The following is a 14403-nucleotide window of genomic DNA, read 5'->3' on the forward strand; positions in this document are numbered from 1 at the left end:
CTGCTTCTTTGCTGTATTACTTTATGATAAATATTAATACTGAGTTCTATTCTGTAAATATTAACACAGCTTCTGAAATACCCTGTGAATATTAGTACTGAATTATATCTTGTAAACATTGACTTTCCCCTGAAATGTCTTTGAAAAATAATGGTGATATTCTGTAAATATTAATACTCCCCCTGAAATACTATGAATACTAACAATGATCATCTATAAATATTACCACAGTCCCAGAGACATATTGCAAATATTAATCCTGTGCCAAAGATATTCTAGAAACATCAACTGTCTCAAAGAGACAGCGGGTGAATGTGAACACTCTGGAATATATTCTGCAGATAACTTTGCAGAGATATCCTGAGAATACAGTACTGACATAGTCAGAGAGATAACCTGTAAACGGCATTGCACGATCCAGCTCATGTCCTGTGAATATATTTCCCAGATTATTCTACTGCCCATTTGAAACAATTGTTGGAGAAGGCGGAAGCAATTGCGGGACGGATGCTGAGATTCTCAGTCTTCTATCGGAACCATCACGAGGAATATTTTGAATACATAAGGTATGTTTCCTCCCTATGTCTATTGGACTCACACCTCCCAACGCAGCCCTGCTGTCACCATCTCTGTAATTTTGCCTGCCCGTGTCCATCTGCTGCAGAAATCCTCCTCCGTGCCAGCGGTAGCTGGAATGTTTCAATACTCTCCTGGCAGGACTTGTGACTGACACAATCATATAAAACTCTGCCGTTCCTGTCCCAACTTGCATCAAGTCCCATTCATCTATCAGTCCTGTGGTTGGTGATTTACACAGGCTCCTTGCAGGGTCTGCAGGGTCAGGAATAGAAATCGTGAGCTGCTCCTGACTGAAGCACAGCAGCCCCACCTGTACCTGGCCATAGTGGGCCCTTTGGGACTCCAGTCCCTGGTTAATGGGGTCCGAAGGACCTCTCTCATATCCTGGGCCCCTGCTTCCCAGACACGTACAGCCCAAAGTAAAATGCTCATCATTGTTTTCTTCTCCCTTCCCAGCTGTGGAATCCCCTTCTCAGCCCCACCACCCTCCTCGATCTCTTCACTCCTCCACCTTCAGCCTCTTCACCCTCCCTCATTTGAATCACTTCTCGGACTGAAGCTCTAGAATTCCCACTCTATACCTTTCCCATCACTCTGCCTCTCTTTCATCATTTAAATGATGACCTTTTTAACAAGCTGTCAAACATCTAAACCCCATTCTCTTCATGTGACACAATGACAAATTTAGTTTGATCATGTTCCTGCCTCACAGCAACATGATCAAACTAAACATGACATAAAACCCTGCAAAGAGATATTTTGTCAACTGATTAAATATCCTAATTCACAGAATCTCCCAATTTATTCAGTGTCAATTTTCATTTAATTTATTATGTTGAAGACACCATTTAAAAGGAGGTTAATGTTGTTGTAGCACTCAACCCATCAATTAAGATCCCAAAATTTCTGCTGCCTTCATGTGGGCAGAATGCCCAGTAATAAGTCGTTATCCTTTATCTAACCCTATGCTGTCCCTGTCTTGACAGTGTTTGATGGGGGACAGTGTAGAGAGAGCTTTAGTCTGTATCAAACCCCGAGCTGTCCCTGTCCTGAGAGTGTTTGATGGGGGACAGTGTAGACAGAGCTTTACTCTGTATCTATCCCTGTGCTGTCCCTGTCCTGGGAGTGTTTGATGGGGACAGTGTAGAGAGAGCTTTACTCTGTATATAACCCCGTGCTGTCCTGTCCTGGGAGAGTTTGATGTGGGACAGTGTAGAGAGAGCTTTACTCTGTATCTAACCCCGTGCTGTCCCTGTCCTGTGGAGTGTTTGATGGGGGCAGTTCAGTGATTCTCCAATTTCCGTTCCAAGTTCCTGTTGTGGCGAGGTGGGGAAGGTTAAGGGTGGGGTGGGGAGGGGAGCTGCCACCTCACTTGGAGTCTCTTTCATTTCAGGACGCACCACAATGGGGTCATGCAGCCCTACCTGAAGGACAGCAGCGGCAGCCACGGCTCGCCAGTGAACGGCACGCTGTATGGAGTCTTCTTCAGCTGCAACACCGAGTTCAACACCGGCGAGCCGCAGATGGACTCACCATATGGTCGGCTGCGGTTCCGGGTGGATGCCGAGAAGCTCTTCAATCCCGGCACCAACCTGTACTTTGCTGATCTCTATTGCATGTATACCGCCTACCACTACGTCATTCTGGTGCTGGCACCCAAGGGTTCTGCCGGCGACCTGTTCTGCCGCGAACGGCTCCCTCTGCTGGACAGCGCAAACAACCCCTTCCTGACCTGCACCCAGGACCCTGAAGGCCGGCTGGTCTTCCACCACGCCCAGGACCTCATCTTGGAACTGATTTACACCCAGCCGCTCAGCCTGTCCCTGGGCACCCTCGGCGAGATCGGCGGCCACCAGCTTATGAGCCTCTCCACTGCTAATGCCAAGAAGGACCCCAGCTGCAAGACCTGCAACATCAGCGTCGGACGTTAGAGTCAGCGACGGGAGGGGAAGGGGGAAGGGGGAGGGCGGGCGGTGAGGGGTGGGGGTAAATGTGGGCAAAGGGAGGGGAGAGGAGGCTAAACCAGCGTCAGAGCCACTGTGAATAAAACAGTCTTTTTTTGCGGGGGTGGGGGGCGTGGGGGGGAGGAGGGAGATGTTCAGCGATTGGAATAGTCTTCACCCCCCCCCCACCCTCACCCCTACCTCTGCCACCCCAAAATATTCTGTAATTCTTATAACCAATAGGGGAAACGGTCATGGGGACAACAGGGGATCAGACATACCAACAATCATCCAGAGACAAAATAGGTAGTGGAGAGGGGCACTGAAGCTTCCACATCCAGACAGTGCTGATCTACCAGACATGGACATTCTCCCATTAACACATGGGCCCACTTCTGTCCTGTATATTTGGATACCCAGTCTTACAGCAACTACGCAGCACAGAACACTTGAGGTGCCCTGGCATTGGCACAGGGTGGTCAGCCCATTCACTTGAGCACAATGATAGCACAATGTATCCCACTACTGAATGTGCCCCCCACAACTCCCCTCTCTCTGCAACATCCTGTTCTTCTCGCGAACTTTTAAAGTGATTTGATCAAACATCCCAGGCGTTGCCACTTTCAATGTGATAAGCACAATGTAGTGAAGACAAACCTCAACCCATTTGATCGAAACGCACAGCTTGTCCCCTGGTTTTCCGTTGATTTATGTACGGAAGATCAGAGAGATTCGATTATTTACCGGGAGTTGTACAGGCCCAGGGCTGGATCTGAAACATCTCCCAACACCAGTTAGTCCCAGTGGGAAAATCTCTGCCCATCTCCCTGTCAACTCTCCATTGCAGGCAGTCCTGGAGGGTTCTTCATGGGAGTTCCTGTTTCCACCCAGCTGCCTCCCTCAAACAAGAGCCCCTCGAACATTAACACCTCTGATGTTTTTACAACAGCAGTATGCTAAATAATTCAAAAATGATGCACAATTTGTGAAATGCCCAGCTGACTTCACACACTGTCCCATTCCCCCACCCCCGCCATCGTTTGTGCATCAGGAGATTAACTTTCCTATTCCCGTTCACACTCCACTGCCCCTCCCGCTAGCAAAATGTAGCAACCTGACAGAAAGGGCACCTCAACATGCGACCACTCTGAGGAACACAGGAACTGGAGGAGGCCATTCAGCCCTTTGAACCTGTTCTATCATTCAATTCGCCCATTCCTAGTCTGAATCCTAACTCTAGTTATTCGCTTATGTTCCGAGCTCTTTAATAATCTTGTCTGACAAATAACCATCAACGTTGGTTTCAAAGTTTTCAACTGAGCCCTAGCCTCAATGTACTTTTAGCAGAAAGTCCCAGATTTATGCGTCTCTTTGTATTCAAGACACACTTCCTGACATTAAATGCTACAATGCCGCAGGTTTAGTTTTAAAGGTTTACCCCTTGTTCTAGATTGACACGTCCTGCCTTCAAAGGCCAGTTTCTCTCTATTGACTCCCTCAATCATCTCAATTAAATCGTTCAGCAAAGGGCAGACTCTCACGCCATTATTACGTGCATTAAACAAATCTTCCTGATTTCTGCAATCATTTGCGTCAAATACCCACTGGCCAGAGCTGAAAGGAAGGGCAACTCAACTTCTGGGTCACCCCAGTGGACCGAGCACATTGACCAGCAGCTGGAAAGTCAAAGGGCCAACCTCAATCTCGTATCAAACTGGGAATAGCCCAGGAGGCCAAGTCAGTGAACTGTAGAAGTGACAGAGAGAATTCTATCGCTTGTACTGTGACAGAACAAATTTGAATGGGAGGACGGGGTGACTAATACCTGAGGTTTCCAGTTCAACAGTGAAGATTGTGGTTAATTTTCAGGGTTAGTCAGACACTGCCATCTGGTGGTCACAACTGGATGCACATCGAACTTCATCCCAGAACAACCTTTTTCGATTGAAAGTGGGGGCTGATCAAACCTCCTGTTGCGACCTTGTGCACCCTTTAGCAACTCACATTTCCTTTGCAACCCCAAGTGCACCTTTCCTGGTATCCCGGCCAATAATTAATCCTTGGTCCTGGCGAATGTTTATCCTTTAGCCACCAGCAGCAGAAACAGATCTCGTTATCTGATCATCATCATATTGCTGTTTGTGCTAGCGAGCTGTGTGCTTCCCACATAACAAAAGTTACCACACTTCAAAAGCTGCTTCATGGGTTCAACAGCGTTTTGGAAAGTTCAATGGTCATGACAGGTGCTATACAAATATTTTCTGCTGTTCACCATCTCCCACTCTCCACATTATCTACTACACAAGTATAAGCATCTTGTCTGTGTGTATCTCTCCCCCAGTCCTCATTCCAACAATTTACTCTCATATCCTCCAGTACCCCTACACCTGATAGCTGTGAGTCCACACATTCTCCCTCACCCGCTCAGTCACTGCCCGGTTTCTGCTTCCTGACTTCCAGCATCTCCTCCCTGTTCTGTGCCTCTGCTCACTCTCTGAACCCAGAGTCAGGAAGGAAGCAAGCACTCAGCCCAGTGGTGTGACTGAATTCCATACGTATCCTCTTTGCACTCTCTTCCTCATGGGATTATATTCCCACGCTCAGAGTCCCGCAACGTCTTGCATTGGGTTTAACTACAAGGCTGGACCTTGTAATGTAAGGGCTGGCCCAGTTATCACTCGATGTAAATTGTTCAAGCCTCAGTGTGCGGTTTGGGCCCACATAGTTCATTGATCAATAGTTGTAAATTGCCCCACAGGAGCACCCTTGAATTGTGAGAGACGAGTGCAGACTAAGAAGAGGCGATATGACAATGGATCCAATGGTCATCTCTTGCACTGTAGCATTCCACAACCAGGACCGGTGAACAAAATCTCGATCAAAGAGCTATCTTACAAAAGGGGAGCAAGGTAGAGAGGTGCAGTGGAGTAGGGGATAGAACATCAAAGCTCAAGGCCCAGGCAGCTGAAAGCACAGCAGCCAATGGTGAACCAAAGGAAATGATGGGAGGCTGGAAACGGAGATTCCAGAGGGTTGTGGGGCTGGAGGGACAGTGGAGGAAGGAAGCCAAGGCGGGGAGGGGGAGGGGGTGGAATTCAAATACAAGGATTAGAATTTTAAAACTGACCTCCTCCACAAAGTAACAGTCATTGAGAAACAGCAGGTGAGAGGAGAAATCAGGAATCAGTGATGGGATGACATGAAGCCTAGGTATTCCAGTCTTTGGAATGACGAAGGGAAGGTATGAGACTCAAGGAAAGAGTGTGACAGAGTGGAAGGTGGTGCTTTGAGTATTAACTCCAACATGGCGAAGGCATAAAGTTGCTGGTTGGACAATAATCTCATGAAGCACAAAAATATGTTAAGAAAGTCCAGAGACACATTTTGCCTAAGTAGCAGGTGACATTATAGGATCTGCTCCCAACAGAGGTCACCTCTGCTCTAGGACCATCCCAGAAAGTCCAGGGATTAAAGGCTAAATTCAAGGTCACCCTATAAACAAAACTGGAAGGAAAAGAAACGTTGGGATATTCAAAAAATGTGTGGTTTTCAAAAATGAATACCTGAAACACTTAGACCTATTAACCATATAAAAGCATGGGTGATGAGGAAGTGAGGCTGCTTGACATAAACTTAGACTCATCCACTGACACTGAAAAGGCACAGCACTGAGAGGGTAGAGCAAAGATGGAGCTGGGTTGGATTGGGTAGGGTTGCGACAACAGGAACCATGTGACAAGCAGTATGTCCAATCAGAGTTGGCAATCTGAATTCCAAAGACCCTCCTGAAATAGTTTTAAAACCCTGGGTCAACAATCACTTGAAAGTACTCTCCACTTGCCTGGATGAGTTTCGCACCAACAACACTTGAGAAGTTCAACATCATCCAGGACAAAGCAGCCCGCTTGATTGACACCACATTCACAAACATTCAATCCCTCCACTACCGAAGCTCATTGGCAGCAGTGTGTGCCCTCTGCAAGGTACAATGCAACAAATCACCAACCCTCCTTCGACAGCACCTTCCAAACTCACACTTTCTTCTACCTAGACAGCAGACACACAGGAACTGCACCATAAACAAATTCCCCTCCAAGTTACACACCATCCTGACTTGGAAATGTATCGTTGTTCCTTCACTGTCATTGAGTCAAGATCCTGAAACTCTCTCCCTAACAGCACTGTGTGGGTAACCCTGCAACAGAGGGACTGCAGTGGTTCAAGAAGGCAGCTCACCACCACCTTCTCAAAGGGCAATTAGGGACGAGCATCAAATACTGGTCTCGCCAGCAACACCCACATTCCATAGCATCTTTTTACAAACCTAATCACACATCCCATCCTATCCCGAGGCTAAATCTTAAACATGAGGACACTGATGGAGCTAAAGCTGCTTTTTGCACAGACTGCATAGGGAGTTCAGGATGGTCCAGTAAAGGCAGAGACGTCTGTTCAGTGTTTAAGTGTCAAAGTAACTGCGCCACATTGAGGCGAAGGAGTGACAGGCAGCTTTCACAAATCTGCAAAATGTTTTGCTTCAAACAGTCTTTCATGTTAGCCAGCTCCGTTGTGCATGAAAAGAAAATTTAATGCTGTGTTCAGGTGAATCTGTCTGCCTGTTGCAATTTGTGTTATGTGTTTCTATGCAAGCTAATATTACCAAGCAGAGCAAAGCTTGTGCTGCACGCAAAGTTTAAATTCAATAAAAGCTTCAGCAAAGGCCCCGTGTCTAAGTGCTGGTCATTTTCCTCACTTCTACCCCGCACTTGTAACATCCCCTTCCGACCTCAACCTCTTTGCATCCAGACCCCTTCCATCGAACTGCACTCCTCCACACCTGTGCCTGTGATGTTGTGCTCAGTTCTCAATACCGGTCTTCAGGAGGGATCTATCCAGTTGAGAGCACGGTCTAGTCAACTCTGAGAGCCACTATGTTAACAGTAGAAGGTACAGGCCAACTCTGGATGTCAACAGGCCTGGAAGGAGCTAGGAGAAGGCCTCCTCAAATGAGACAATGTGCCTCGTGATCTGATAGGTCAAGCCTTCTCCCACTGCTTGCCAACCCAGTGGAGGAGATTTACAAGTGTAGTACCAAGAAGCAGAGACTTCAGTTATGTGGACAGTCTGGAGAAACTGGGGTCATTCTCCTTAGAACAAACAAGTGCAAGGGACTACCTGACAGAGGTGTTCAAAACTTTGGAACATTTTAATAGAGCAAAGAGGGAGAAACAATTGTCTGTGGCATAAATCTCAGTGGACCCTGCCTAATCATATCGTGATTTTTATACAATGTGATATGAATTTGACTGGGAATTTATACCTGAGGAGATTTACTTTGGGAAATAACTGTAAGTGAAACATTTCATTAAAAAAGCCAATGAGACATCTGAACATTGTTAATTAGGAGTCAAATCTAATTAAATCCCAACAAGACTCGTGTTTTGGCCAACAGAGACTTTCAGACACATTATCAAAGTGGAAATGCTCCAAAACATTCTTTGGTCTTCCCCCTTCAATTTCAGCAGCTGCTATATTTGGAGTCAGCCAGTCTCAAGTGAAACATAATTAAATTTTCACTTTAGCACAACCATTCAAACTCAGAGAAGTGCCTACACCTACAGTGCAAAGCTGAGCCACTGTGCTGCGATAGTACAGAATGAGGCAACTCTGGGCACAATGTTGAAGGGATTAATCCTCAACGTTCACTTGGCAGCGAAAAGCTCACTTTGGCTTGGTTTTGTACTTGATTAAAGCTCCAGCATCTCAGGCAATGTATGTATGCTGCCTCCAACCTGTAAAGGCACTTGTCAATGCTCCACAGCGTAGTCAGGTCTTCAAGTCATGAGGCCATGGGATCAGTGGCAAAGTCTTAGATTTGGATTGGGGCACTATTGGAAAGTAATAGAGGATGGTGTGCTTACTGTAAGGGACTTAGTACAGTGGCTAGTCATGCAATTCAGTGTGTGACCATCGAAAGGCAGGCAAGGCCAGTGAGAGGTAGATGGTGGAAGGGTGCTATTAAGGAAGTGAAGGTATACTGGGTGCCCAGTGCTATTTTCAGGAGCACTTTGGATTGTACAGATAAGGGTGTGCTTTTATAAATCCAAGTGAATGATGCTGATGCTGAGTCTGGCGGTGGAATTTCTAGGGGAGGACAAGTGAGGGTTTAAGTCAGGTCTTTAAGAGCCACAAGGTCTACATCACAGGAGGAGGTGATTCTGCCCTCCATTTGCGCTGAATTCTGCCTGGATTAGCACAAACTTCAATCCAGGAAAATTCATGGAGACCAGAGAAGACAAAGATGGGTTTGCAAGCAACGAGCTGGAATTTTGATAGAAAACTGGATGGAGCTACAGGAACCTTACCTGGGGCTGTCACACCCTTTGGCACTACATTCAGCCCTGTCAGAACGTCCATTGGGTAAAATGCACGTTCACATTTCAACATATACCCTGCTGACATCTCTATTTAAAACAGTGCTGCAATAGACAGAAATAAAAAACAAACACTCCACCTTTGAAACAACATCGGCTGGGGACGCCCAGGGTCACATGCTGTGCTAAACAACTACGTAACAGGAGCACCTTAAGACCGGTGGATCTTGCACAGTGATTACGCTGAAGTGAACACTGCGCAGTTAATATTCTGAACTGATCATTTGGTCAATCTGCATTGCTATTTGGACATTAAAATGGCCCCACCTGGGGTTTGGGCAAATACAAAAGAGGTCATGGCATTATTTCAAACAACAGCAGGGGTTATCTTCCCAGTGTTCTGGTCAATATTCATCTCGCAATCAACACTACAAAAAAAAGACCATTCTGGTACTCTTTCTGTGGGAGCTCGCTGTGTGCAAACTTTGTTGCTGTGCTTACGACAACAGCGACGACACTTCAAACGCTTCAGAGTGGGCATCGCCTCTTGCCCACTGTGAAGCCCAGACCAGTCTACAGCAAAAACAAGATGACAAAGCAGCGGACAAATGCAAAAAAGAAGCTGCAGCATTTATTTTTATTGGGGCTTTAAAGAATGAACTTCCAAAGCTTTTCGGACAAAACTCGGCACGATCACCTGGTACACCTTTACACCTCACCACCCCACCATCTGACCACACCAAACCAGGCCGAATCGCAGCTTTCCAGTCCACTGTCTGCCAATGCACTGCCCCAACGGATCTCAGGCAGGCGATCCCCATCCAAGGTTCGGCGTGGTAGAAGGTAATGCTCATGGTGATCTCAGGAATGTCAAAACCAATGTTGAACTGTTAAAATCAGCAACTTGAGTAAATCAACTTGCAGCTCTTGCAATAAACGCTGCTTCACTGATATTTTTCCTCACAATCCCCACAGACTGAATCGAGGAGATCGCAGCCCTGTCTGTGAAATCTTGTGGAGGCCAGCACCTGAATATAAACTTCAAGCTTCAGGAATTGTTTTATGCTACTGTATTTTATTGAGGAGGCAGTGAAAATGTTTTCCACACTACTCCCCCCAACCTTTCACTGTAGAGGTTCCCCTCCCTCCCCCCACCAATGCTAAACACTACTGACCAATGGAGAAAGAGCAGGCAGCTCGCTGACTGCTGCCAGCGGTGGCTCTGGCCAGGAGACATACAAGGTTAGACAGCACTGGCTCAGCAGAGGACCCCTGGAAGTGCCTGGTCACAGGTTGACACCTCCCTTGACAGCCCAGTACCCTTCGGTGTGGCAGGCCAATGGCAAGCCACTTTGTGGCTCATGGTTGCGGTCAAATGACATCCATTGAATGTCAGCATGAAAGACAGAGAGAGAGAGAGAGAGAGAGAGAGACAGGGGTTTCACAGAAGTCCAGGGACCAGTACAGAGGGCAGCTGCACTGATCCGTCTTTCGTGCTGTTTGAAAGAAAGCTATGTACGTCCGTGAAAAGGGGATCATACCACAGCTTCGGTCATCTTCCCGAAAGGAATCTCTCACAACACTGAGTCCTTTTTATGTTTGAAAACACTGCAATACTGGGTCGCTTGGCGATTCCCAGTCATTCGCTGCACTTGAAGCATCACATATCATAATACAAACGAGTCATTTCAGCCGTTTTTTTTTTCATTTAAAGTGCTGAAATTTTGGAAATGGCTATGTTCCTCGTGGGAGAATTTTACAGTACAATTAACAAAAAAGAAAGTTGCAAATTCCCAAGTCCCTCAGTTCGCCCAGGGTTCAGATCATTTCCTCAAGTGAAGAGTGTCTTGGAACTTGGTGCTGGTGTAACGTGCGTGGAACCCCTTCTTGTTGATGGTGTCGTCTGTGTGGAAGCGAATCATGATCGAATCCCCGGCAGAATAAATTTCCTCAGGAGGCTGCAACAAAAAATGTTGACCCATCAATAGAGGGCTACTGCTGATCTGTAAATGTGCCTACAACCCCTCCGACTCTGACTGTTCTCTTCACTCAACGTTGCTGCTGTGTCCATTGTTCCTCCTTTAACCTACCTGGTAAGTTAAAGGAAGGCAGGTAAAGATCACTGGTACCCCAGTTGGGAGTCTCAGCAATTTATTGCTCCATGTGGGCCACAAACTCAGTTGGCTGGGAGGCTGAGCCAGCCTGCTGCACTGTCACTGCTGGCTCTCATTAAGCTGACTCTGAAAAGGTTGTGTGCGTCACTCTGTTCAAGCATGTGGGTCATTTGTTTCCTTTATTCTTTCATGGGGATGTCAGGGCTATTTGCTGCCTGTCCCTAACCGCCTTTGAACAGAGCGCTTTGCTGGGGCCATTTCAGGCAGCAGTTGAGAGTCAACCACATCGCTGTCAGTCTGGAGTCACATGGAGGCGAGGCTGGGTAAGGACGGCAGATTTCCTTCCCTCAAGGACATTAGTGAACCAGATGGGTGTTTGCAACAATGACATTACCGAAACTAATTTTCCATTCAGGATGTAGTAAATGGATTGAAATTCCACCAGCTGCTGCAGTGGGATATTTGCAGGCAAACATTGATCTTGTGGCGCAGAGTGTCTCCATTTATGAGGCAGAAGCTCTTGGTTTGAAGCCCACTGCAGGACTTAATGGCCACTGGGCTTGTATTCATAACATGGCCATGGTTAATTATCAACCTATCAATCTTTCCGATAAATGTACAGCAGGTGATTGAAGTGGGAGAGCCTCCCAGTCAGGCCAGCTCTGTCTCTGGGGATAGGCCTGTGTCCATGAAACACCAGCGACACAAACAGGGATAAGTGCAAGCTTTCTCTGCCTCATGCATCAGGTAGCTTCAGAGTGTGCATGCTGGTACATGTATCTGCGAACTCTTACCTATGCCCTTACCTCACATTTCGGTGTGCTGTGGGTGGTATGAGCAAATGAATATTTGTGGACAAATGCACATACATGGGTACGTGCATAACATACGGTTTTCCCTGCTCTCTGCTCAGAGATGCACTAATGGATGACGTGTTGAGTGAAGGGCACACGCAGACAAACCTCCCACCCATTGCATGCATATACCTCCCAGGGGCGCTGTATGGAATTTTAAGTGCTGGGGCAAGGGGTGGGGACTTGAGAAGAACAGCTTGGAACAGAAAATGAAGATGTGAAGTGGGCTGCACTGAGACTGACATCAGAATGCGAGGAAGCAAGGAAAAAGGTTTCGCCATTCCTCCCACAGGTGGGGGATTTGGCGATGGGACATTGTTCAGTATCACAAGGTTGGACCACTCAGTGGAGGTGGTCTTGCCTGGCACTTGTGTGGCACAAATATAGCTTGCCAGTTATTTGCCCAAGTCTGAATGTTGCCCAGGTCTTGCTGCATCTGGGCCCTAGTTTCTCATTATTAGGACAGTTGGCAGGTCCATGCTAAACTGGGGTGGTTTCACTGGGTTGAACCAGAAGGTATCGGGAAATCGCTAAATGGACATTGCGAGCTCTTACCCCTGAGCCACAGAACCTGCCCAGCCTTGGAGCAGTGTCATCTGAGCCATCAAACAACTCCATGTAATCGTAACCACAGTCTGCCTCCTCCTCGATCTCGAAGGTCTGAAATATCAGCTCAACCCCGTAGCCTTCCTCAGCCCGGATCACCCACTGGCAATCAGCTCCTCCAGGATAATTGTTATCGCCAAACTGCGCGTGAGAGTACAGGTCCTTGGTTTTCACTTCGGCCTTCAGCTTGCCCCCACATTCTGCAGAATAAAACATGGGGTGTAACACTGATCTCTGGATAGAAGCTTCCTGAGGTAGTTTAGTCCTTTCTCAATTGTATCACTTGCTCAATGCCATTGCACTATTTATAGTTTGATATTTTCTTGCACTAGCCAGCACGAGATCCTCCCTCGCTTGGACTACATGCCCCAGTCAGGGTTGTGTGTTCACCTTCCTTCCATCTACAGTTCTTATCTCAACGGGTTGCACTTCTCCTCTTTGACAAGAGGCTGGGAGTGGGGAGGGCTCATTGTCCATGGAAGGCGATTTATAAGACTGGGACCAACATACTGCTGCTGTGTCAGAGGTGCCGTCTTACATTTGAGACCCTTTCAGGGCAGAAAGCCCTGGGTAGAAAGTCTATGGGACCTTAATGCATTGAAATGAACAGCCTTCCCTGCATTACAAAACTGACATCACATCATTCTGCTTGGTGTCATTAAGTACCTTTGCTGCTTAAGGCTATCAAGTTTTTAATACATAAGAGTAGTTCTTTGTACACTATTCCAATCTGCTCCATTCCCCCACATTACCTCTGCAACCAGTTGGTGATGGGGTATGATGCTGTGGCAGTCCTCTGGTATTTTGACCAGATGACTATCCATGCACTAGGTTAGCAGCAGGTTGCCAACAATGTTACTGGATTGCAGGGCTGGTGTGTGTGTAGAATCAGACCTCTCCTTCCCCCAACCTACAGACTTTCACCAAAGGTCGATGGATAGCAACCAGCATTGGGAACCCAGCTTAGTTTTCCTCGTGATTCATCAGTTCTGACTCCGTGCCATCCCATTGGAGTTGCTGGTATTTTACTGCTTTGCACAGCTCCGAATCGCTGCAGGATCAGTACAAGTGCTTGCAGAAAAGTCAACAGCACTGCTTAAATCTGGATGCGTGCCCAGAAATTAAGCCTTTGCTGACTGACGTCCTTCTCACTGTGGCTACGTTTGTGATAAGGTAAGCCCCTTTTCTCAACTGATTTGTCATGTTTCGTCTGGGAGGATATTGTTAAATGTGTAATTTCAAGACTGCAACCTACCTGAATGGGTGAAGCAGGAAAGACACAGTGAACAGCATGTATGAACGCCCCTCAGTAATTGCATTTACCATCACTTTCCAAAGCAGTTCAAATGAATGAACAGAATTGTCTGCGCACTGGTTTGGCTTCAAATCACAACAATTCAAATTACTTGGAGAGATACGTGTGGTAATAGCAGACGTTTCTTACCTGAGGTGTGAGCAGCTTCAAAGCCTTTTTTCTGTACAGAGTTGTCAGAGAAGAATTTAATGAACATCTTGTTGAAGGTGGAGATGAGGGGCTCTGGCTTCTTACTGCCGCAGAATCGGCCAATAACCTTCGCTTTCGAGTCTTTGCCATCGTAAAGCTCCAAGTGATCATATGCACATTCCTGATGCTGTTCAATATCCAACTCATTGAATGCCTTAAAAAAAAAAGCAAAGAACTGCATGTTGCCCAAGGGTGAAAATTCCAAGTTTCAAGGCTCCATAGACAAGTAATTTCTCAAAGGACAGAAAGTGACGGGGATGTTGAAAACGATGAAGTACTTTGATAAAAGTAAATCTGGACAAAGCGTTTCCATTTGGTCGCTTGATAAGACAGAACCTCAGTATTGCTGAATCAAACCCAAAGAGAAACTGACCTGCCAACCAATCAGCACAATCTTCTCATGCAGTATAAAATGTCATTTCCTTGAGG

At 46.8% G+C, this 14403-nt stretch overlaps 2 protein-coding genes across 3 annotated transcripts in view; one reads left to right on the plus strand and one right to left on the minus strand.

Moving 5' to 3' along the window:
• The window catches only part of LOC122543175 (phytanoyl-CoA hydroxylase-interacting protein-like), a 52451-nt gene extending 49914 nt beyond the window's left edge, over positions 1-2537 (plus strand). Inside the window, exons 4-5 of one of the 2 annotated variants that reach the window (XM_043681597.1) lie at positions 449-566; positions 1973-2537. In XM_043681597.1, coding sequence (XP_043537532.1) covers positions 449-566; positions 1973-2510 — 656 coding nt within the window. In that variant the 3' untranslated portion in view covers positions 2511-2537. The remainder of the gene's footprint in view (positions 1-448; positions 567-1972) is intronic. The other variant, XM_043681596.1, reaches the window with a different exon arrangement.
• Positions 2538-9514: 6977 nt separating this feature from the next.
• LOC122543176 (bone morphogenetic protein 1-like) overlaps positions 9515-14403 on the minus strand; it is a 132784-nt gene continuing 127895 nt past the window's right edge. Inside the window, exons 19-21 of the mRNA XM_043681598.1 lie at positions 13915-14128; positions 12420-12670; positions 9515-10854 (exon numbers count right to left, since the gene is read on the minus strand). Coding sequence (XP_043537533.1) covers positions 10720-10854; positions 12420-12670; positions 13915-14128 — 600 coding nt within the window. The 3' untranslated portion in view covers positions 9515-10719. The remainder of the gene's footprint in view (positions 10855-12419; positions 12671-13914; positions 14129-14403) is intronic.

Source organism: Chiloscyllium plagiosum, chromosome 42, assembly GCF_004010195.1.
Source record: "Chiloscyllium plagiosum isolate BGI_BamShark_2017 chromosome 42, ASM401019v2, whole genome shotgun sequence".
NCBI lineage: Eukaryota > Metazoa > Chordata > Chondrichthyes > Orectolobiformes > Hemiscylliidae > Chiloscyllium > Chiloscyllium plagiosum.